This window comes from Salvelinus namaycush, chromosome 5, assembly GCF_016432855.1.
Source record: "Salvelinus namaycush isolate Seneca chromosome 5, SaNama_1.0, whole genome shotgun sequence".
Classification (NCBI taxonomy): Eukaryota; Metazoa; Chordata; class Actinopteri; order Salmoniformes; family Salmonidae; genus Salvelinus; species Salvelinus namaycush.
The window spans coordinates 22,935,930-22,961,545 of record NC_052311.1 but is presented as its reverse complement, the minus strand read 5'-3'; the positions used below and the strand labels follow the sequence as shown (position 1 = coordinate 22,961,545).

The 25,616-nt window shown below is 44.8% G+C and overlaps 1 protein-coding gene across 1 annotated transcript in view; it reads right to left on the bottom strand.

Moving 5' to 3' along the window:
• LOC120046971 (protocadherin Fat 4-like) overlaps positions 1 to 25,616 on the bottom strand; it is a 103,165-nt gene that overhangs the window by 12,097 nt on the left and 65,452 nt on the right. The window contains exons 4-9 of the mRNA XM_038992522.1: positions 24,552 to 24,902; positions 22,138 to 23,060; positions 17,267 to 17,441; positions 6,861 to 7,041; positions 5,693 to 5,943; positions 1,108 to 5,454 (exon numbers count right to left, since the gene is read on the bottom strand). Of these exons, the coding sequence (XP_038848450.1) occupies positions 1,108 to 5,454; positions 5,693 to 5,943; positions 6,861 to 7,041; positions 17,267 to 17,441; positions 22,138 to 23,060; positions 24,552 to 24,902 (6,228 nt within the window). The remainder of the gene's footprint in view (positions 1 to 1,107; positions 5,455 to 5,692; positions 5,944 to 6,860; positions 7,042 to 17,266; positions 17,442 to 22,137; positions 23,061 to 24,551; positions 24,903 to 25,616) is intronic.

Below are 25,616 nucleotides of genomic sequence, written 5' to 3'. Positions count from 1 at the left end.
ATCTTAAGAGTTTCTTTGAAACTTGCATGTGTGAAAAAGTTAAAAAAATATATAGAGATTTTAGAACTGCAGACTTCATTGGATCTCTGAAGCCAATGAATTAAAACATGATGAAAATATGATGAATAACATAAGACAGTACAATAACAGACAGAACAAGGTATGCAAGGGGCGACACTGACAATGGCCTGCAGATTTATGTATTTTTAAGCATTTTTAAGACTCCTGTACCATCAGAAAGATTATTTCACCACAACCAGGCATGGAAAATGGGAAGTGTGGAGTTCAACAGGAGTGCATGCAAACTTCTGTAAGTCAAAAGGTGCAGTTCTTCAGGAGGGCCATTTGTCTTGATGAAACGACAGGGTGTGTGGTCATTTGTTATGGTCATAATCAAAAAAGACAGTAATGACTGGTGCTGAGGCAACATGTCTGCTGTTGATCATTGGAAATGTCTATCAGCCACTACAGCCAGCAGCTGATCAAACAGACATGATTCAAACTACTGTTCTCATTTATGCTTCTCCATGTGCACTCCCTTCATCACACCATCAAATTCAAGTAGGGAGGGAGTGATTTACACAAAAATAGAGTGGATAATTATCTATAGTTCACTTAAAAAAAAAAAAAATCTTTAAGGATCTGGAAGGATCAATCTTTAATACATACTAAACCTCTCAATGTTCGAACAAAAGAAAGATGAGCAGAGCCCTAAATATAAAGAATATGCTTAAGTACTGTAGAAAGAAAGGCATGCAGAGGAATATGAGACTATATGAGACTAGTGAACTGTGTGCAGTCCACAGTAAGGCCCTTACTGGGGTCAATTTCGCATCATCCCTTTTATTAAAGTAAACATGACAAGCTGATATGCATCAAAGCTGATACCCCCCAACTTGTAATCGTAAAACCAAACAGTTTTGGGTTTTTGGCAGTCAAGCCTGTATGCTAGGGTTACAACACCTCTTGCATTCGTTTGGAGGCAAATATTGTACTTGGACAAAAAAGCGTGAGTCATGTGCAGTGTGTGTATACTTGAGCCTAGCTGAACATCTGTGGTTGTGTTGCTCATAAAATCTAAATGGCTCCTAAGGCGGTGTACGGTACCTGCAAAGCCAGATTTGCAGAGGCAGTTGAATCCACCGGGGTAATTCTGGCACAGCGCTCCGTTCTTGCAGGGGTTGGAGAGGCATTCATTGACGTCCCTCTCGCAGGCCATGCCTGTGAATCCCTCTGGGCAGGTGCAGGAGAATCCTCCCACCAGGTTGTGGCAGGTCCCGCCGTTGTGACACGGAGACGGCAGGCACTCGTCTATATCCATCTCACACAGCCCCCCTGCGTACCCTGGTCTGCAACTGCAGGCGTAGGGCTGATGGGGGTGGTTTGAGACAAGGATCACCGGGACACTATCCTCTGTCTTCATATCTGGCCCCACGCTAAGGCGCCTCTTGCAGCTGCCCCCATTTTGGCATGGGTTACGTGTGCAGGGGTCATGATCCACTGAGTCTATCTGCACACCACTCTGCCTGTGCAGAACATCTTTGATGCTCTGAAAGAAGGTGGCAACTCCACTGGGGTTGACATACTGTCCATGGCTTCGCTTTATGGCAGCCATCAGGAATATTTGGTTGTTGAGTTCAAAGGCGCCATACAGCTGTACTCCAGTGCCAAGCCCTGCCAGCTGTGAGTTTGCGATACGGACAAAGCTGAGGTAGTGATTGGTGAGGAAGGTGGTAACCCCCTGGGTACGGAGGCGAATCAGGATACTATTGTCCACAGTGGCGTTGGTGAACCCCATGAAGAAGACCCGGACGTTACTGCTGACAGAGCCGTGGACACCATCACTACTTCTGACAGCTAATTCGAATGTTCCGTCTGTTGAGCGGGCCTTTGAGTTGAGGTCACAGGTGCCTGTTGGGATGGTGAACAGACTGGATGAAGGAGGGGTCAAGGAGCAGTGGAAGCTGTCCTGGATGTCTGGGTCTTGGGGCTTCACAACCCCAAGGGATCCTCCGGGGAACATGTTTCCGAAATAGTGGATGAAGATCTCCACGGAGCGTGGCTCTGATGGGTTATCATTCTGATCGTTTACTTTTACGTGGACCGTTCCAGTTGAGGACATCTGAGGGACACCGGAGTCCTTAATCACCACCGAGAGATAAAAGTCGCTGATCTGCTCCCTGTCAATCTCTCGATTGGTGGTCAGCACTCCAGTGGGGCTGAGGCTGAAGTAATTACTGGCTGAGCCAGCGCTGAGCAGACTGTATGAGAACGGACCTTGATTGGGTGACAGGTCTGGGTCGGTTGAAGTAAGAGTTGCGACATCTGTCCCAGCTCGCTGGTTCTCCATGACTTCTGCACTCACCGTCTTCAGAGTAGGACCGTTATCATTAATGTCCTCCAGATTCACAACCAGGGTGGCACTGCCAGTTGCGGAGGGTGAGCCAGAGTCCACAGCTAGCAGAGTCAGGCTGAACACAGGAGTGGTTTCCCTGTCCAGCTCAGCTGCTACAGACACTTGGCCAGTCTGGGGGTTGATAGTGAAGACATTGTTCTCTAAATCTGATGCTATGGAGTAGGAGAATCTGCTCCAGCTTGGGACAGAGTCAGAGTCCTGGGCACTAACGAAGGTGACCAGACTGCCAGGGGAAAGACCCTCACTGATCTGAACATCATACAGTTCCTGGCTGAAAACAGGAGGATCATTGGCATCCAGGATTGTGATGTTCACAAAGACCTCGTCAATATCAGCCCCACGGATGCTTCCCGCATTCTTCGCCAGGACTTTGAGTGAGATCTTTTCCTCTTTCTCACGATCGAGGGGGCCTGTGACATAGATTTGTCCTGTTTTCCTGTTGATGCCGAAGCCCTTTCTTCTGCTCTTCCCGAAAATTAGGTAGTAAACCACTCCATCATCCCCTTGGTCACGGTCACTGGCAAACACCTCTCCCACCACTGTGCCTGTTGGAGCTGCTTCAGATATTTCGAAGTAATACTGCTTTGAGACAAAGCGGGGAACGTATTCATTGGCTCCCTTGAGCTGAATGTTGACATTGGCAAAACTACAGCGCTCCTCGTCTGGGACATTGAAGGCCTTCACTGTTAAGTGGTAGACCTGCTTAGCCTCGTAATCCAGGAAACCCTGGGTGGTGATTACACCTGTGTTTGGATCAATTACAAAGAGGTCGCTGTCTGACGACTGAATCACGTAAGCCATGACGGCATTGGGCCCTGAATCTCTGTCTGTGGCATTCATTTTCACCACCGTTGTGCCACTGGGAACGTTCTCCTGTACCACAGGGAAATACTCATCAGGTTCAAATATAGGTGAGTTGTCATTCACATCGGTCACATGGATTGTGACCATGACGTAGCTGGTCTTTGCGATCCATCCCCCGTCGTTGGCTGTCACTCTGAGTTCATGCTTTTGCTTTTCCTCAAAGTCAAGATGATTGGCCAGAGATAGGACTCCTGTTTTACTGTTCACGGTAAACAGGCCCTTGTCATTACCTGTGGTGATGTTGTATGTGATAAGCCCGTTCATCTCTTTGTCCTTGTCCCTGGCAGAGAGCGTCCTGATGGCTGTCCCCACGGCAAGGCTCTCAGGTATGGTAGCTGTGACTTGGCTTTGGGAGAACTCTGGTGTGTGGTGGTTCTCCTCAGTGACTGCCACTTTCACAGTGGTTCTAGCACTCAGAGGGGGGTTCCCTTTGTCTCTGGCTGTAACATCCATGAGGAACACCTTGTTCATATCTGAGGTGAGTGAGGAGGCGACAGCGACCCATCCACTCTGTTTATCCAGCTTGAACTTGCTAGTGCTATTTCCTCCTGATATTATGTAATCTACCTCAGAGTTGAGGCCAAAATCTTTAAGGTCAAGAGCTATGACCCTGATAAGTTTGGTGCCAACTTTGACGCTTTTAGTGACAGGGGTAAAGTAGCTAGAGGATTCAAACTTGGGTGGATTGTCATTACTATCTACTATGTTTACAATGACTGTAGTTTCACTCATCAATGGCTTGGTCGCACGGTCTGAAGCAGTAATGATGAAACTGTGCCGATTTATGTTTATGTTGCTGCCAGTTGAGTTTTGATATTTTAAATGCTGCTTGATAAAGATTTCTCCCGAGCTTGAATTGATCCTGAAATATTCTGACTGGGATCTGATGAAATAGAATATTTTGCCATTGACACCTTCGTCGGGGTCGGTCGCAGACACCTGAGTAACGAGTGACCCCACCTCTGTAAGCTCAGGGTAGTCCAGGTAGTAAGATGGCCGACTGAATCGGGGGGCATTATCATTTACATCCGTTACAAATATTGTGACATCCGTGCTAACTGTCCAGCCAGAGTCATGGGCAGAAACTTTGGCAATGTAATGGCCGGTGTCTTCCCTATTGAGTGGTCTACTGATAGTTATGTCTCCAGTACTTGGATTGATAGTGAACGGTAGACTTGCGTCTGTGATTGAATATTTGCTTATTGCATTAGTACCTGCGTCCTCGTCTGTGGTTGTAACCCTGGTGACAGTGTAACCCACTGGGGCGTTTTCGGGCACTGTGGCGCTAAAGATCTTAGAGAACCTGGGAGCGTTATCATTCACATCTAATACATTGATCAGGACTTTCACAGCTGTGCTTTTGGGAGAATTGCCACGGTCGGTGGCCTTCACTTTGAGGGCATATTGAGCTAGTTTTTCCCTGTCAAGAGGCTTGGTCGTTCGGATTTCACCAGTGGCCCGGTTGACGCTGAAGCTGTTCTCCTTGTTGCCGTCGATAATGGCATATTCCAGCTGACCGTTAGGGCCGCTGTCCTGATCCATGGCAGACACCATGAGCACCCGCTGAGGGGACAGGTTCTCCAGTATATCTGCATGGAATGGTTCCCTGTCAAATACAGCGTGGTTGTCATTTACATCCAGCACTGTGATCTCCACTTTCTCATAGGAGGAATGGGGGGGGAATCCTTGGTCCCTGGCCTCAACCCAGAGCACATATTTCTGAATGTGTTCAAAGTCCAGTGAATGTTTGATTGACAGCTCTCCAGTCAACTGGTCAATGTGAAAGGCATTATCCAGGTTTCCACTGGCGATGTAGTATGATAGGGCCCCACCACGTGTAGAGGCCCCGGTCACTATGGTAACGATTGTGTTTGTGGGTTGGCTCTCTGGGAATGTGAAAGTAGTATCCTTCAGCTTGATGACAGGGAAGTCTCCCCCGGTCACAAACCGAACGGTCACAGTGGTCGAGTCTGTTTTGGGATTGGTTCCTCCGTCTTTCACTCGGACAGTGAGGGTAACCTCCGAGCTGCCTGTCAACCTCTCATTGGCTGTTATGGCTCCTCTTACGGGGTCAATCTTGAACTTGTCAGAGTTGCGGCCAGTTAGAGAGTAGTGGAGCTGAGCATTGAGTCCAGCGTCCTCATCTGTCACCGTCACAGCGAATACCAAGTTGCCTGAAAATGAGAATGAGTGGATGAAATGAGACAAAATACTTCATAATAACTACTGAAAGTATAACAGATATTCACTTCATCATCAATATTTTTCACAAAAGTAATAATTTCATAGGAGTTCATATACAGTACACTTTAATTATTTAATCATATATTATACTGTGTAAGCATGATATAATTCGATATAGAAGAACATTAACATTTGAAATTAAGATGAATTGATCAAATCTGAACCAACCTGCTGTGGTGAAGGCGGGGATGTGTGTGACGTAGGGGTGGTGGTGGAAGCGGGGAGGGTTGTCGTTGATGTCAGCCACCACCACTGACACAGTGGCGGAGCTGGACATGCCCAGGGGCTGCCCCCCGTCTGTGGCCACAACTAGGAGCTGGTAGTTGGCTCTGGCCTCCCGGTCCAGTAGGGAGCTGGTGATGATCTGGCCTGTACCTGGGTTAATGGAAAACTGACCGTTGCCTCCAGTCAAGCTGTAACTGTAGGGACACACAGAAGAGGACATGTGGAGGGCACAGCTTTAAAGAGACAGAGAGTACATTTAATAGAAAAACACAGATCTAATATAACTTCCTTACTGTTTCTTTGGTTTGAAGAAAGCACCATCTATCACGCAAAGCATTACCCAATTCTTAAGGTATCCATCTTAATATTCTATCAGTATCCATCTTAATATTCTATCTTCTTCTATGGAAGTTAGTACTTCCATTTTCTCCTGTATTTTTTCATTCTCACAGAGGCTTCTAATTCAAGCTGCTCTCTGCTGAAGTTCAGGGTTGGAGACACCCCGGAATTCTTTGTGACCAAAGAGCCATACTTTTTTGGTTTCCCAAAGAGGATAGTGTTTCACTCAACTTTTCAGAAGTTTCCAGTAAGTCGCAGACACAAACGTATACTGACATATACATGTACACAAGAGCACATATTTTGAAAAGGCTTCCTAGAAAAGCATTTCCCCTGAAACTGGTGACAAATTATGGAATAAAGTGTGAACACAGGCGGAACACAGACTTATTCGGACAACAAACAACCAAACTGTCTACAACCAGAAGTGGTCCAAACAGTCCAGAAGCAGAAGTAAAAAAGCCCAAGTTAATGGGCTGTGAGAATTGAAACTAATAACTGATGGCAACTGGTTCTGATTTCCAGTAAGGCCTAGAACCTGTGGAACCCCCGATACTACTTCTGTCATAGCCAATTAACATCCTCATTACAATGTTTTGGGAAAGTGGGGCAAGTTGCCTTACCCCCATGCGCCTCCCCATTGGGGGTACCGGGTCGAGGGGAGGGTGAACAGGCGGGGGTCCGATCTGAGTAAAATGTCCGACTTGGGGTACAGGAGCCCGCCTATGACCCTAGGGACGGAGTGGGGTGGACGTCTGTCTCTGGGATGTACCTTATGATACCATTGAGGCCCACGTCTGCGTCGGAACTGTTAACCAGGAGCACGTCAGTGCCGGTGGGGGCGTCCTCTGCAATGGTGGTGTGGAAGGTGGATGAGGTGAACACAGGGACGTTGTCGTTGACGTCATCTACCAAGACGGTGACCGTACCCGTTCCACTCAGGGGAGGAGAGCCTGGTCATAAAAGGGGGAGGAAAAAAGACAAAAAGGGAATGAGAGGATATCAAAGGACCAAGAGAAAACTCTATTTGAAATACCTAAGGCAGTTCCATATGAGCGCAGTTAGAATATCATTTTGTGTGAAAGATGAGTTATTGTGCGGGTTTATCGTTTACATGCTGAAGCAATTTATATCCTTGCAGGGACTGCACCACAAGATCCCTGCATTTAATCCAGCAAACGTCTTCGGTCACCACCAGTCCTGCTTTCTGAGCCATGCTGCCACATCAACACACAACACGTCAAGAGACATCAATAGCTCTGAAACAGAATCTTTAGAACGTGTCCTTCCCTGGGTCTTGGACATCATAGATGTAGTCTGGTTGCTGAGGTACCGGTATCTATTTTGAGGCAAGCAGCACGCAGTGAGTTACTTTGTGGAAATCGAGAGAACAGAACATGTCTATTTTTAGCAAAAATCTAGCCGTTCTTTCGCCAAGCGAGTGACGAAATAAGGCTCTCCGGGCCCTGAGGGATGGATTTAAATCAATAGTAGATGAAAACCAACTGCAAAGCAGAAATACAGAGAGGTTCAAACATCTGCTGGCTCAAGTTGCCCCTTCACAAACTTCTCTTTAGATGGTCTGTAAATGTAAAGTGTTACCAATGAACTTGTGGCTAATATGCAACTGTATATTCAGCTGTTAACATCAAATAATTGAATCTTGTGCAGAGGTACGGATTAATAATACAATAATAAAATAAACATTTGGAAAGAGGCCATGAATAATCTCTCTTGATCTGGAGCCTGTGCATAATCAAAACATACAGAAACTCCAGAATGTAATGCAGGGGAACAATATGGAGCATATCCCTTAGAGCCAGGAAGGCTCTCTTGATGTGTAAAGATCATGTTCATTAATAACACATGCTCATAAGCTCTTTGCCGCATAACTAATGCTTATCTGCTCATTTGGATGACAAAGGGATTATGGTACGGCGAAGAGCCTTATATTTATTGAATGAGCGGTGGGGTGATGGCACTAATGCAAGAAATCCTTCCCAAATACTTATGTTAAATGAAATAACTTCATCTAATACCTGCAGATTTAGCTAAATCCTTCATGCATTCAGCTGCTATGATCAGCACAGCAGTTGTTAGCACAAACACACTTCAAATTGTTACAAACACCCCAAACAAAAAACGCATTCCACTACAAAATAAATGATAACATACACAGCGAAAGAGTCAACAGTTTCATCCCAAAATACCAGGCACAGAAACCGCAAACTTTATACTGGTGAGTCATTACAAGGATGAGTCATTCATTGCTTTGCCTCAAGAAAAGTTGCTAATTTTCACAATTGTATGTTTATTAGCAACTCTAGGCCTTGTTAGACTTTGAAAAGCGCATATGACAAGGTCATTTACGATCATCATGCAGTACATAATTTCAAGCAAGGTGTTTCAAAGTAGAAAATAGGGCAGCCTTTACTTACGAATTTGCTCATTCAAAAGCAATACATTTTTTAAGACCCCCCCAAATGAAATGCATGGAACACTGAATACTATAAATAGCATTAATTTGGATTGTCATCATTAAATTACATAACCAGTGGCACCAGTATCAAAACATATGAGTCAGCAAACTGCTTAGTAGTGGTCCGATGTGATTTACATGTCGGTCTCTATGCTTAGTGTCATCACCCATACACGCGTGCAACGTGACGGGATTGACAAGATGGAGTCATTGTTTCACGGGTTGTTATGGAAGCAGATTAAATGGCTGCCACTCTACAACTGATCCTCTTAATCCATGTCAGGAGGTTTCTGCATCAGTTTAAGGTAGGGAACGCTGAGCCACTGTTTTCGGGCAAGCTCTGTTTGGCAGACAACAACTCGTAAGAGCCCTGCAATGTTGCCGGCTAAGGATGTTCTGGTCTGCAACTCCTTGACCGATTGTTTGTATTTTTAGGTGGGATACTTTTGGCCTCCGTCCAGACATTTCACTTTTCGGGAGGATGTGAAGTCACCGCCACCGGAGAACCGAAGCAGCCATTGCATTTGTGTGACCCCTGACCCGGTACCAAGCACCCCACCACCAGCGCACCAGGGGCTGGGTGCTAGGGACAGACTCTGTTACCCTAGCTAATCCACGGGTAAGCCTGAAGAAAGCCCACCCCCCACCCCCCCGGCCTTAAACCCCACGAAACACTCCTCTCTGACCCTAAACCTGCACTGAACTCACCCTTGTTGACAGCCATGGTTCAAATGAGGTATTTTCCATATCTTTCTGTGTGGATCAGTCCCACACCATCCTACTCTCTCCGCAGTCTACTTCTTAACCTCCCAGGGATCATTGCTATCACATAACAATAGTTTCTTCATTTTGACCTGCTGTGTGTCCATAATGTGTATGTAGTTCTGAAGATCTCGTACTACATTCTGTGGGCTCACAGATTCAGTCATCATGGAATAAAATACTGTGTGCAAATACAAGTATGCAAAGTATGGTGCTGATGCATAGTTTTGGTTAGGAGAAAACATTCCATGACGGCTTCTGTGACATTGAATACGGGAGGAAGAGAGCATAGCTACCACCCACACCAATATAACGCTAAGTTCCCACCCATATTGATAACAAGACAAGTTCAAAATTGTGACTGTGACTGGAGGAATAACAAAGTGAGAAGTTGACGTTGTTTCAATAGGATGCTCTCTCCAAAAAAACTGCTGTTGAAAATGCCAGCATCTCATCCAAACAGTCTGCACTGGAATCTGGCAACCAAAGTATCAAGGTCAACAATTTAGCTGATTTGAATGGTGAACGTTTCCACCACTTGTGACCGATGGCTTGAGCCTGGGGAGATATGGCAGAACTAGGCATACAGTAGGTTTGGCTGCAAGCAAACCTTGTCTGGCCTGCAGATATATGACAAATTACATCATCGTGCCATGGAAAGAGAGCTGGTGGAAAGTTGTACTGGGACGTCTGCAGCACCGGCGGTGGTGCCATTCATTGTGGTTAAAAAGTATTGTTTCCATAGACAAAACGTGTTCCCAGAGAGCTCTTTCTTCCTGCTGCACCAGCAGTTCTGTGTATTTGACACTATTTACGAGCTAGTATGAAACCGCACCATGTTTTTTCGTGCCATCTCCGGTGATACTCCAGGGCAGGGCCTAACTTCATTACATCCACTGGAAAAAAGGCTTAAATATTCATCACGAGACACAGTTACATGATTCAAAAAATTACTTAACTTAAGATTCAACTAAAAAGATTAGGCTGAAATCAACCTTCTGAACCTTGTTTACTACACTTGAGGAGCTGGAAATGTCAGATATCACCTCTGCTCTATTGGACTTGAGTTAGCCTCATTAGCATCATCTTACACCGGGGTTAAACTAAGAAAAAAAAGGTGCTATCTAGAATCTTGAAGGGTTCTTCGGCTTAGCCAATAGGAGAACCCTTTGAAGAACCCTTTTTGGTTCCAGGTAGAACCCTTTTGGGTTCAATGCAGAATCCTTTCTATAGAGGGTTCTACACGGAACCCAAAAGGGTTCAACCTGGAACCAAAAAGGATTTTCCTATGGGGACAGCCGAAGAACCCTTTTGGAACCCTTTTTTCTAAGAGTGTAGGAAAACTGCTCTGACCTGACAATCCTGTCCTGATGATTACACTTTTATAGATCAGTATTTACCTCACACCGGGACATATCAACAACACCGCTCACATCTTTGGGAGACTCATTGTATATATTACTTGGGGGACTTTGCTGTGATTCTAAAATGTTTTGCCAGCAAACGCCACTCATTGTTTGGCGACTGGCTCAAAGTGTATATATTTAATAAAAATATGTCTTGGAGATTACAACATGAAGAAATGGGGTTTGGGCATGAGAAATGTGCTCTTTCAATCAGAAAATATTTTATCTCATGGTACCTTGTTTCCAAGACAAGGATTGCCCCGAGACTCATAGTGATGTCAGCAAGCTCTGCAATAGTGTTGCTACATGCTAACCCCAAGCTAAGTCCTGACGAGAGGCCTGTCTCCACAGATCACTTTTTATTTTACAAGACTACAGGCTGATGGTATTCAGATAACCGTGTAGATTCCATCAACAGTACGGGAGATATAAGACAATGATAGAGACATTGAGTCATCATAGCCCATTTCACAGGCAGAAACACAACACCTCAGATAAATACTTTAAGCACTAACGCAGTATGAGGATCCCTCACCACTTTAATTCAATCAGAAAAGCAATACCAATTTAAGCATGATTCATTCCCCCTAGGCTCGCTCAATGACAATTCGGCCAGCTGAGACCAAAACATAACTGTATTTGATATTTCTAAATTATACCGAAGAGACTGGAGTGGTCGTGAGAAGAACAATGTTCAATTCCTTCCTAATATGCAATTATTGCATTTAAGCCTGTGCGCCTAAAATGTTTGTTATTGGTGGGATCAAATGAGCGAATGGGAGAACCCTAAATAACCCTTAAGTGTCAGCGTCCAAAATAACAAGCCCTGAAGACTCACTGGGAGTGCTGTGTTCCATCTGCTTTGCCTGCTCTGGCTTAAACACACACTGACAGCTTTCCCTGTAAGCCGGCCATAAGCCTTCCCCAGTAAGCATTGTCTAGCATAAACATATGGCCGAGTCTAAGCACCTTATTAGTGTACATTACCAGAGGACAAATCACATTAGCCCTGGAAAAGGTGGCATGGGCCATCCTTTCAGAGCTGGAGGGGGTACAAAAGACATATAATTACAATTAAACTATCTGAAGCTGGTTGGTGAACATATGCCACACAGGGAGATCTGTGCAGGGAGTTGACTTGAAGGAAATGGCTGCATCCCCCTGAGAACGGTTGTTGTGTCCTCCAGGGATTGGCCAGTCTGAGCAGTGGTAAGAGCTGGGTTTGGGTGTCTTACTGACACTGGGGATAATCTCTGCCTTCAAAATCATTGAGTGATCTCTCGTTGAACACCCTGGTTCATCAGAACAATAGCATCGTTGTCCAAACTCTAGGGTTCATTAAAGTTGGAAGCCCCAGACAGGTTGACTTAGGAAGAAGGATGGATGTGTACATTTATCTGACAGCCATCTGTAGCTGGGAGTTTAAGGCTAAACTGTTAATTACGCTTTATGAACAGCGGCTAGATTGTGTTCTTTTGGGACGGCGTAAATAAAACACATCATTACTCACAGTGAATTGGCCGCCATCTCGCCCGACACTGACATTTTTCTCCTCCTGAGAACCTGTTGCTTTGCGACCAAAGCTCCTTTTAATGTGCCCGCTCCAACACGCCTGAATGGGGATGGTGAAGCTGTGTTTGTAGGGTACAAGCTATCCCACTGCAGCTTTTGCGAAATGTAACAAAGTAAACAGGGCTTTTTCTCACACTTAATGAGCGAGATAATATAAAAGGATATTCCCAGCTATACACAACAGACCACTCCCCGTTTCAAAACCCTAGTTCTAATAATACAGCAATCTCAGAAGTATTCATCAAATTATACCTAAAATGTTATAGAGCTTTCAGTTATTTATGGAGTGCTGTGTCTGAATGGTTAGACATATTTTTCCCCCATTATGTTATGAATAGGGGTTGGCGGTTTGCAGACAGACAGGAAAAGTCCATTCATAGACAAACTGCCATTTTCTCCTACTGCAGGGCACGTACTGGGAGTTTATGAAGTGATTTGCCTTTTGTGCTTTTATTACCATGACGCTTTTCATTTGCTGAACTGTTCAATGGTTTTGACATTGTTGTCGTCCAGTAGGCCCACAGGTCTTTTAAATGACATGTTTTTCTGCTGTTTCCAAAAGTGAAAAAGAGTAACAACTGAAGAGCCGTCTATGCCGTTCGTTTTCAATGCCTATGGAGTACAACTTAGAAGACACCATTGGAATTATTGCGGCGGCAAATCGCTTATTTGAGATGAACTGTGTTGCGTGTTAGTGGTGTGATCATGGTTGAGAGGATCACAGAGAGCCGCGGTTTTTAAAACGTGGATCTCCTGGCTGCCGCAAAGCACTAATCATCCAACCCACACCACCTCTTTAAAACACTTATTAGACACTAAAGCTATTTACACAAACATCATGTTCCCGCAATTGTTAAGTGGACCAGAAACCAGAAGTGGAAAAAGAGGCATAAGAAAAAGAACGTCCTGCAAGACCACATTGTTACTGCGCCGGTTTTTAAGAGTTGATCGAGAATGTTACAGGTCTGTTAAAGTTCATTTGAGGAACCTGATATTTTATTTGGCCTCGTCTTGTGTTGCCACTAGTCTGCCTTGGAGAGGACTTCAGAAATGGACCCCATTAAATATTTATTGTGGCCAGCTTTGGACAATGATTTGGCAAGGTCCCATCTATGCTTTTACAACACATATCAGTAATTCTCCAAACTTTGTTAGCTTCACTTTCCATTGAAATCATTCTACTGAGCTAAGTACTAAAGCACAGTAGGGGCGAGGTGAGACATCTCTCAAAAACCTCTTTTAAAAAGCAATAATTATAATCCAAGACAAAGATCATCTTTAAGATGACCAGACCATTCGTTCCTAACAGGGATGAATCCTACACGGGAAATATTTAAGAAACCTAGGAGGTTTACAGACCAGATTCATAAAAGATCCTGCATTCAAATGGGACGTCCATTACAGTCCTTTATCTGCTAAGCGGTCGTTTAGACCTGAAAGGGAGAAAGTACACACACTTTGGCCCTATGGCGAGATGTGAAAGAGGGGATTTCTATGCAATGGCAAGCGCCGCCATAGGCATGGGCTGGGGGATTTACTGTGTCCTCCTCTTTAATAAATGGGACCAAACGTGGTGCATGTCAATGTTCCTCCGGGGACGTTCTCACCACACGCACGTGCACTAGACAATGGAGAAATTCTACAGTATGAGAGTGAGCACAACTTGTTAACGTTCAATGTCATCTAGCATTACACAAAGGCAGTAGTCTATCGTGCATTATAATTGTGCTGTAAGCATTCACAACAGAGAATGGCTCCCAAGACAGCCTAAATGAATGCATGAATAATGCCTTCAGGTTGCATCAACAGTTAGTGTAGTAACTTGACAAGGAATGCCCACATGCATTTCTATATGACTTTCCATCATTTTCAACCTAAGAAATAAAAGGTGTACAGCCATGTACAAACGGTACAAATACAGAAAAGCGATACAGCCAACTCAACATGTGATAGAGTCGCCTTGTACAGATCTGTCTCCGAGTGATGACCTCATCAAAGGTCACGGTCAATGCCAATGCCAATAATAACCATGCACATATGAATAGCAATCCTACTATACTGCAGGTAAGTACAATACATATTCAATGTAATTATTTATAAAGTGTCCACACTATAACACTTCTCCCCCTTCATTTCAATCCCCCCTGTGAGGAAAGAACACAAGGTTAACCAGTAAATCACATCAGTGTTTTCTTTTCTCTTCTTCACAACACTTTCGAACTTCTGCTAGTGTTACTGTAAATGTAAACAAACAAAACAATCTGAGTTAATACATGAACTGCACTGTAAACATATGGCCTTCTAAAATTCCTGTTTTGTGAGAAGCAACTCTATGAAAGTTAACGATGCATACTCAAGGTTCGCTGCTACTATAACTTACCAACATGTCATACAGAAAATGTGTTTTTTGAAACTGTGGTGGCTGAGTAAAACAGTTCCAGTATCACTCATTGCCAACATATTGTAGCGTGTGTGTGTCCAATGTCTATTGTATGTGTGTGTATGTGTTCAGATTTTTTATTGTCCTACATTTTTCTATGAGGGGGATAACTTGTACTGCTATGTGGCTAGGCAGTGGGCTACAAATCTGATTTTCCTTCAGGTGATGCCAGATGTTTGATGTTAAACCCCATATAGCTATTACAGTTGCCTGGGACTCCACAGTCCCGTTATCTTTCTCTCTTGGTCACACTTTTCCCTCAGAAATTATGCCAACAACTTTCCACTGCAAGGGGATCTGATCTTCAAGTCTCCTTTCAACAAGCCTCTTTGTAAAACACCTTTATGCAGCTTGTATTTGTGCCACATTTCGGGCCAGAGCGCGGAGTTCCAAACATTGACAGGAGCGTGCCAAACTCCCTGTTCCCCAGCCAGGAAGCATTATGAGAACCAGCACCAGAGAGCTCTTTTGTTTCCATACATTTCATGACAGATTCCACTCAACAGAGTTGGCCCTGAAATTCCACTCAGCCACCGGTTAATGAGTTTACCTTCGTTGAAACCCTCAGATAGACCCTGAAAGAGTGGCAGCCACAAGATAGAGGAGCAAAACAAGCCCTGAAGTGGAATTCCTTCCATGATCCACACATCAACCATATTTTAACTACACATAACTAATCATAGGCCTACTTTACGTCACCCAAAGGCATCATCAATTTGACAAGACAGCTAGTTCTGAATTGTGCAATTAAAACACTTTCCAAAACTACTGTAATTAACTTTTTAAGAAGTGGTCTTGCAGTAAACAAAGAGTTAAAATTAACATATTCAACATCTACCTTAAAGATGTCCTGCCAGATAGTAATTGGGAAAACAGTTTCCCTCCCTGTCTTAGCCTCAGCCTCAACAGGGTAATTTTGACTGTACTGTGATTATGGGTTTTTCAATTTTCTACTCAAATCCCTCTTTTTGCATTTTCATTGGTAAAACTTCCAAAATGTTCTATCAAAATATTTGGATTTGTTGACAGGGCTTTAAGAAATGGCATACTTTTAGAGCAGATATAAAAAGGAACCCAATACTTGTCATAATTGGTTTAGAATTGTCTAGTTAATCATGATATTCAAAATCTCTGAATTTGAGCAAGTAACAAATCAGACAAAATAAGTATAGTTGTGTCACATTTCATGGCTTTGTCACTGCCACAGTTTTAAAAGACAAGTGCAGAGGCAGTACTTTTGACTGGATATTAAAGTTATAGATTGTGCCTTTAAATCCTTTGCATATGTCCAAAACAAACACTGGGCCAAGATGCCACCCAGGGTCTGACACAATACACCTTTGAGACATTGCAAAGAGGGAAGCTCCTACTATAATCCATTATCCTAATGCGCACTATCCAACATTATCGCACACTACAGAGAGTGAATCTCTTTACTGTACAATTTCTCACCAAAGTCAATGCCAAGTCAAAAATACCCATCATTACTACTGGTCACATGGTCAGTCCAGGAATTAAACAGAACCACCCTTTCACCATGACGGCCATGCCAGAGTAGACCAAAGAAACATATACTTAACTTACATACCATGTGATTTGGCTCGGACGAGGATACGCATGTACTCGCTTAACTGCATATTTACCGACCTCTATGGAATAACAACCTGACCTTTTATCTGTCTAAAACAAGCTCCACCACCGTATCCAAACAAACAGAGAAGGGCCCTATTCTATCAAATGCTGCAACAAGGTTTTCCGGGATATACTTAAAAAGCCTTGCGCGGAAATAATTAGGGCTGGGAATTACCCGGGACTTCACAATATCATATTATCACGATACTTAGGTGCCGGAACGATATGTATCGTGATTCTATATGTATTGCGATTCGATACAGTAATTTTATTGCGATTCGATGTTCCAATTTATTGCGATTAGATGTATTGCTCACCATATGTCTGCTGCAGAGGGACAAGAGAGAGCATGAGAAAATGAGGTTTGATCAGTCATGGAAATAAAAGTGCTGGAAACATATTGGCTCCCTATTTAAAAAGAAGCTGGAGATCAAGCGATGAAAGAAAAATACTGGAGTTTCGGTGCAGGTACAGACAACTAGCTGTCAAAACGATACCATATATCGTCAAACATAATATCCCTAAAATGGACATTTGCATGACAAAACAATGCGTAGCTTACAGTGTGAAATAAGAATGAACTCCATGATTTGTTGAAATATTTGCTTTATGTTAAGATACTTGGGTCTATGTCCATGTGATGTAACACAGATGCATCCTACGGAGCATCGCTCTTCCTTCGCCAGATATTGGCTCTCTTTTCAAGGAGATGATAGACACTAAGTTGAACATGTTGAATATGGTAGGCATTTAGCACAGGTGTGCCACTTCGAACACCAATAGATGACGACACATAATAAAACAGTCGCTGTCCATCTTCATGCTGTCGTGTCAAAATGCTAGAAACACTTGAAGATTATAAGTTGACCGCTCTCAGCAGTTCTTACCGGAGTCGGTTGCCGTGATGACGAGGGTGTAGTTCCCCTGAGCCTCACGGTCCATGGTCTGGGTGAGGATCAGCTGACCATTGGACGACAGACTGAAGGCTCCTTCTTCGTTCCCACCGCTCAGCATGTAACTCAGCTGGCCATTGGAACCCAGATCATCATCCCTGGCCATAACCTAGAGAGCAAAGATGAGACGGATAAGTCAGAGTGAAGCACTCCTTATGACTCTGAGGGTATCCTAATATGGACACCGTAAAAATAGATTTTCTCAGAGATCAGAAAAATGTAAGACTGTAACATCTGTCTGGGAGGACAGACATTACTGAAAATGTGCCCAAAAAATGTCAGATATGATATTGGTCTATTCCAACCTCCTGTCCTTATGCTGTAAGTTTGGGCATAAATCTTCAGACCAAAAGGACTCATTTGAGAGTGCCAGTCAGTGGTGAAAACCCCCCGAAATTGTTATACTTGAGTAAAAGAAAAGATACCTTAATAGAAAATGACTCATGTAAAGGGGAAGTCACCCAGTAAAATACTACTTGAGTAAAAGTCTAGAAGTATTTGGTTTTAAATATACTTAAGTATCAAAAGTACATGTAATTGCTAAAATGTATTTAAGTATCAAAAGTAAAAGTGTTAACCATTTAACGTTTCTTAAATTAAGCAAACGATACGACACAATTTTTATTACATTTTTTTATTGACGGATAACCAGAGTCACACTCCAGCACTCAGAAATAATTCACAAATGAAGCATTTGTGTTTAGTGATTCCGCCAGATCAGAGGCAGTAGGGATGACCAGGGATGTTAAGTGTGTGAATTTGACCATTTTCGTGTCAAAATGTAATGAGTACTTTTGGGCGTCAGGGAAAATGTATGTAGTAAAAAGTACATTATTTTCTTTAGGAATGTAGTGAAGTAAAAGTAAAAGTTGGCAAAAATATAAATAGTAAAGTAAAGTACAGATACCCCAAAAAACTACTTAAGTAGTACTTTAAAGTATTTTTACTTAAGTACTTTACACCACTGGTGCCAGTGCATTATGGGCGCTGTCTTTAATGCCCGCCGGGGCACAGATAGAGGGCCACATCAGGTTGGCACAGGGACATGTTCTTGTGTGGCGACCCACTGCCGCTGGAGCCGTTTCCACACAGCTGCAAAATAATTTCCTTGTAGGAACAGTATACAGACAAGCTACACTGTGTGTGTCTGCTCACCGCAGTGGAGACAGGTCCTTTGTGTGTCTGCTCGCTGCAGTGAGACAGGTTCTTTGTGTGTCTGCCCGCTGCAGTGGAGATAGGTCCTTTGTGTGTCTGCCCACTGCAGTGGAGATAGGTCCTTTGTGTGTCTGCTCGCTGCAGTGGAGACAGGTCCTTTGTGTGTCTCCTCACTGCAGTGAGACAGGTTCTTTGTGTGTCTGCCCGCTGCAGTGGAGACAGGCCCTTTGTGTGTCTGCCCGCTGCAGTGGAGACAGGTTCTTTGTGTGTTTGCTCTGCAGTGGAGATAGGTCCTTTGTGTGTCTGCAGTGGAGACAGGTCCTTTGTGTGTCTGCTCGCTGCAGTGGAGACAGGTCCTTTGTGTGTTTGCTCTGCAGTGGAGATAGGTCCTTTGTGTGTCTGCAGTGGAGACAGGTCCTTTGTGTGTCTGCTCGCTGCAGTGGAGACAGGTCCTTTGTGTGTCTGATCTGCAGTGGAGACAGGTCATTTGTGTGTCTGCTCTACAGTGGAGACAGGTCCATTGTGTGTCTGCACGCTGCAGTGGAGACAGGTCCTTTGTGTGTCTACTCTGTAGGGGAAACAGGTTCTTTGTGTGTCTGCAGTGGAGACAGGTCCTTTGTGTATTTTCTCTGCAGTGGAGACAGGTAATTTGTGTGTCTGCAGTGGAGACAGGTCCTTTGTGTGTCTGCTCTACTGTGGAGACAGGTCCTTTGTGTGTTTTCTCTGCAGTGGAGGCAGGTCCTTTGTGTATCTGCTCTACTGTGGAGACAGGTCCTTTGTGTGTCTGCTCTGCAGTGGAGACAGGTCCTTTGTGTGTCTGCTCGCTGCAGTGGAGACATGTTCTTTGTGTGTCTGTCTGCACGCTGCAGTAGAGACAGGTCCCTTGTGTGTTTGCTCTGCAGTGGAGACAGGTAATTTGTGTGTCTGATCTACAGCGGAGACAGGTCCTTTGTGTGTCTGCTCGCTGCAGTGGAGACATGTTCTTTGTGTGTCTGTCTGCACGCTGCAGTAGAGACAGGTCCTTTGTGTGTCTGCTCGCTGCAGTGGAGACATGTTCTTTGTGTGTCTGTCTGCACGCTGCAGTAGAGACAGGTCCTTTGTGTGTCTGATCTGCGGCGGGGACAGGTCCTTTGTGTGTCTGATCTGCGGCGGGGACAGGTCCTTTGTGTCTGCTCTACAGTGGAGACAGGTCCTTTGTGTGTCTACTCTGCAGTGGAGACAGGTCGTTTATGTGTCTGCAGTGGAGACAGGTCCTTTGTGTGTTTGCTCTGCAGTGGAGACAGGTCTTTTGTGATTCTGCTCTGCAGTGGAGACAGGTCCTTTGTGTGTCTACTCTGCAGTGGAGACAGGTCCTTTATGTGTCTGCAGTGGAGACAGGTCCTTTGTGTGTTTGCTCTGCAGTGGAGACAGGTCATTTGTATGTCTGCAGTAGAGACAGGTCCTTTGTGTGTTTTCTCTGCAGTGGAGACAGGTCCTTTGTGTGTCTGCTCTACTGTGGAGACAGGTCATTTGTATGTCTGATCTACAGTGGAGATAGGTCCTTTGTTTGTCTGCTCTGCTGTGGAGACAGGTCCTTTGTGTGTTTTCTCTGCAGTGGAGACAGGTCCTTTGTGTGTCTGCTCTACTGTGGAGACAGGTCATTTGTATGTCTGATCTACAGTGGAGACATGTTCTTTGTGTGCTTGCTCTGCAGTGGAGACAGGTCCTTTGTGTGTCTGATCTTGTAAGAACTAACGCTGGAGATGAGAAGCAGGATCGGAGAGTTGAACATTTAATTTAGCACAGACATGGAACAGGACAGGAACAGCATCTGAACCGGGTAAAACAAAGACATACAATGCTGAAGCGGGGAACAGAGCTGAGGAACAGACAGATATAGGGAAGGAAATAACACAGGAGATTGAGTCCAGGTGAGTGCAATGAATCGCTGATGGGCGTGACGAGGGAAGCAGGTGTGCGTAATGATGGTGACAGGAGTGCGTAATGCAGGGCAGCCCGGCGTCCTCAAGCGCCAGGGAGGGAGAGCAGGAACAGGCGTGACAGATCTACAGTGGAGACAGGTCCTTTGTGTGTCTGCTCTGCAGTGGAGACAGGTTCTATGTGTGTCTGCTCTGCAGTGGAGACAGGTTCTATGTGTGTCTGCCCTGCAGTGGAGACAGGTTCTATGTGTGTCTGCTCTGCAGTGGAGACAGGTTCTATGTGTGTCTGCTCTGCAGTGGAGACAGGTTCTATGTGTGTCTGCCCTGCAGTGGAGACAGGTTCTATGTGTGTCTGCTCTGCAGTGGAGACAGGTCCATTGTGTGTCTCCTCTGCAGTGGAGACAGGTCCTTTGTGTGTCTGCTCTGCAGTGGAGACAGGTTCTATGTGTGTCTCCTCTGCAGTGGAGACAGGTTCTATGTGTGTCTCCTCTGCAGTGGAGACAGGTTCTATGTGTGTCTCCTCTGCAGTGGAGACAGGTTCTATGTGTGTCTGCTCTGCAGTGGAGACATGTCCTTTGTGTGTCTGCTCTGCAGTGGAGACAGGTTCTATGTGTATCTCCTCTGCAGTGGAGACAGGTCCATTGTGTGTCTCCTCTGCAGTGGAGACAGGTTCTATGTGTGTCTGCTCTGCAGTGGAGACAGGTCCATTGTGTGTCTCCTCTGCAGTGGAGACAGGTCCTTTGTGTGTCTGCTCTGCAGTGGAGACAGGTTCTATGTGTGTCTCCTCTGCAGTGGAGACAGGTTCTATGTGTGTCTCCTCTGCAGTGGAGACAGGTTCTATGTGTGTCTGCTCTGCAGTGGAGACATGTCCTTTGTGTGTCTGCTCTGCAGTGGAGACAGGTTCTATGTGTGTCTCCTCTGCAGTGGAGACAGGTCCATTGTGTGTCTCCTCTGCAGTGGAGACAGGTTCTATGTGTGTCTGCTCTGCAGTGGAGACAGGTCCATTGTGTGTCTCCTCTGCAGTGGAGACAGGTTCTATGTGTGTCTGCTCTGCAGTGGAGACAGGTTCTATGTGTGTCTGCTCTGCAGTGGAGACAGGTCCATTGTGTGTCTGCTCGATGCAGTGGAGACGTCCTTTCTCATTCACTTCAATTTGGTACTTTGGATTGTAATACCTCAAAGACATTTTCTAAAGCAATAATCTTTTATCTAAAAAAGTGTGAAACTAGCAGTACTCATTGCTATCATTCTTTATATTTTTAATTGCCTATTTCCTATGCTAATTCGCAAAATCAAGACCACCATGCTTGATGTTATTTATTTATTTAACTCGGCAAGTCCTTTAAGAACAAATTCTTATTTTTAATGACGGCCTAGGAACAGTGGGTTAACTGCCTTGTTCAGGGGTAGAACGACAGATATTTACCTTGTCAGCTCGGGGATTTGATCTTGCAACCTTTCGGTTACTAGGCCAACGCTCTAACCACTAGGCTACCTGCCGCACCGCAAGTATGTAAGTTTGTACGGTATCAGTTTGTAAACTGATACCATACATACTTAATGGATTAATATTCCTAGAAATTAAGTTAAGCCATTAGCTTGTTGAAGGTCTAAAGCCTGGCATATGAATTAGTGCTTTGTTTATGAGACTTAAATTCCCAGTCCAGAAATGTCAATAATGTTTGACCATGATTTTCTAGAATGACTAACAAAGTGAAAGACCTCACTGACCTGTAGTATGTTGCTGGGGAGACTCCCCACGTTCTCCTGAACGTTCACAGAGTAGGGAGAGAGCTCGTACACCGGCGGGCAATCGTTCACATCCAACAGCACGATGTTGACTGTGGCGCGGTCTACCCTCGAGCTGCTTCCGCGGTCGTAAGCCTGGACCACCAATGAATAAGACGACCGCACCTCTCGGTCCAGCTGCTTGGCCACTGAGATCCATCCGGTGACCGAGTCAATCCTGAAATCAGAGTTGATGTTACCCCCAGCGATGGAGAAACGGATCTGCCCGTTGGTTCCCTCATCAGCGTCGCTGGCAAACACCTGGATGACGTCGGAGCCCGTCAGCGTGTCCTCCTCAATCTCGATGTCGTAGATGTTCTGCGAGAAACTGGGCGTATTATCGTTGACGTCCAGCACCAGCATCGTGACATCCATGGCTGAAGACAGCGGCGGCTCGCCCTTATCCTTGGCCACCAAAGTCAATGTATAATTGGACATCTCCTCCCGGTCCAGTTCGCCCACCAGCCTCACGTCTCCATCGATAGTTCCTATGCTGAACTTGTTCCCAAAGGGGCTTTTCAGGGAGTACTCCACGTAGCTGTTGGGCCCACTGTCTGCATCAATGGCATGGGCCGTGAAGACCACCGTGTCCACTGGAGTATTCTCCTGGATATAGGTCCTCTTCTGGGAGGTGAAGGTTGGCGGGCAGTCGTTGACATCCAGCAGGATGATGGACACCTGGGTCGTGCTGGTGTAGCGAGTCATGGGGGCGAGGGCCAGGTCGTGGACAATGACCACCAGGTTGTAAAAGGACTGGGCCTCCCGGTCCAAGGCCTTTCTGGTCTGGAGTACCCCAGCTTTGGTGATGTCAAACTGGCTCTGAGGATCTCCTGATGCGATGGAGTAGAGTAGCTGGGCATTCGGACCTGGAAGACAAGCCATAGCAATAGATTTGGAGTTGGGTACCTTGCGTTAGTTACTTGTACTAGAAAATGTGAAGTTCTGAAGAAGCTTTGTGTGCTTGCTTCAGCTGTTTGTTATGGTCGGGGGTAGTTACAGTATAATGGCTCTTTCTGTTTCAAGTCGAGAAGTATTCATCTGGAAGGGGTAGGATTAGATTACCTTAAAATATCCCAGAGAACATGTCATGTGATATACTGCACTGTACCTTAAACAAATCAAGCGTAGATAATTTGGACTGACATCTGTTGATGCCAGGTTGTTTAGATATGACAGTTATATACTGTATGTCTGAATTATAATGTTATATTCGCTATCAACATGCATTTCCACATATTGCCTTAATGTCTTCACAAAAACAACTGTCTCAGCAGCCTTCCACTTTCTTCCTCCAAACGGAGGATGCCTTTATGCAGGGTAATCAATCCTTTTCCAAAGAGAAACCGCACAGCAACTTAAAATCACCTCCTTTACTGATAGTCCGCATTCTATAATTTGGGGATTTCCCTCACAATCGAAACACTAATTTCAATGAAATAACTAACTACAGAAACCGCACAAATGCAAACTATTAGACCTTGAAATCTAGCTTAATCCTTGTTCCTCCCCTGGAGCCGGGGGAAAAAGAGCTTACATTTTGCGTCTGTAATTAAAGTCATTGGGGTATTCATGTGGAAAGCGGCCCAGCACCTTCCCACACTCCAGACGTGTTTACTGAACACAGGTAATCCATTATCAAAAAGGCCAAGTCTACTTCTATCCTTAGGTTACAACCACATCTACAGGGGTCAAGGATTGAGGAACCTCTGGGGGGGGGGGGGCGATAACACAGAGAGAACGCTGAGAGAACATTGAGATAACACAGAGAGATCGTTGAGAGAACGTTGAGATCACAGAGGGAGAACGTTGAGAGAACGTCAAGATCGCACAGAGAGAACTTTGAGAGAACGTTGAGATCACAGAGAGAGAACGGTGACTGACTATCGACAGTGAGGGTCAATGAGAGCAAGTGGACAGTGGAGGAGAAGAAGCTTGACGTTGGGAGACACAAGACAGGCTTCTGCCCCAGGAATGTGGGTCACAGTAACCGCATTAGGCCTGGTATGGTCAGAGCGGTAATTGCAGTCAGAAAGGGATGGCTGTTATAATAGCATGAAGCAGTCTAAGGTAACCACCTGAAATGGATAAATACCTCAAGCCTAGTGGACCGTATTTCACAACATGATCCCAATGTGACAGGAATGAAAAATGGAAAATAAATATATGGCTTAATATTATGTTAGCTAACTGCCTTCACTGCATGATCATTACAGGTGTTATGTCATAGAAAAATAGTTATGGGCCATGCTATATTGACCATGTTCTCCTGCATTTTTCATGAACCATCCGTTCACGTCATTGGTGTGGCAGATTATCCTATTATGGAAATCAGCAACTGACAGAAGGGACATACATACCGTCATCTGCATCACTGGCCCCTACGGTGATGATACTGGAGCCAGGGGGGAGGCTCTCGGTGACCGAAGTGCTGTAGGAGGTGGCGTTGAAGACGGGAGGGTTGTCGTTGACGTCCAGGACGTTGAAGTAGACCCTGACCGCACTGGCCTGACCACCGCCGTCCTGGGCCCTCACAGTCAGGATGTAGTACTGCTGGGATTCATAGTCCAGGGGCCGCGTGACGTTGAAGACCCCCGTGACGGGGTTGAGCAGGAAGGTCTCGTCTTCGTCCTCCTCCTCCAGGGAGTACGTGATCTCGCCGTTCACCCCCGAGTCCGAGTCACTAGCCAGGATCGCCGCCACAATGGAGCCTGACAAGTCAAGAAGCAGACAGTCAGACAGTGAGGGTTTGAGAGGGTTTTTGGATTGTTGGATTGGGATTCCCTCATGTCTGCCTACCAACTCATTCAACTGCTATATAAAAAAAATACAACATATTTCATATTTCCAAGTGCCACAGTTTTATGAACAGATTCAATGTCCCGGTAACACTTTATTTTAATGGTTTGTAATAAACCATTTATAAGGAATATATAAATTGTCTGTTCACCATTTATTAATAATTACTCCCACATTAATAAACCATTTACTAATCATTATTCAAGTATTTTTGCAGTCCCTAATCTAAAGTGATTGCCATTTATAATGTAGAAATACTTTAAATGTTTTGAGTGACTAGTGTAATTTCTCACAAAAAGATGGGCATGCCATTGGTAGACATTCCTGCAGTACCTGGTAATAGAACAAGCACACAACAAAGGATGTTTAACGAACTATATATACATATGTGAATATCTAACATTTACAAATATGGGAATAATGATTCATAAACAGTGAAAAAAATGTATTGTAAATGCCTTATAAATGGTTTATTATGGACCCTTAAAATAAAGTGTTACAATCTTTGTTGACCTAGCTAACTAGCAAAACGTCTGCATTAAAAGCCTTTAAAATATAGATAGACCACATTCAGGTGGAATGGAATAAACTTTAGCAGAAATTAATTTGGGAACTTTCACACTGAG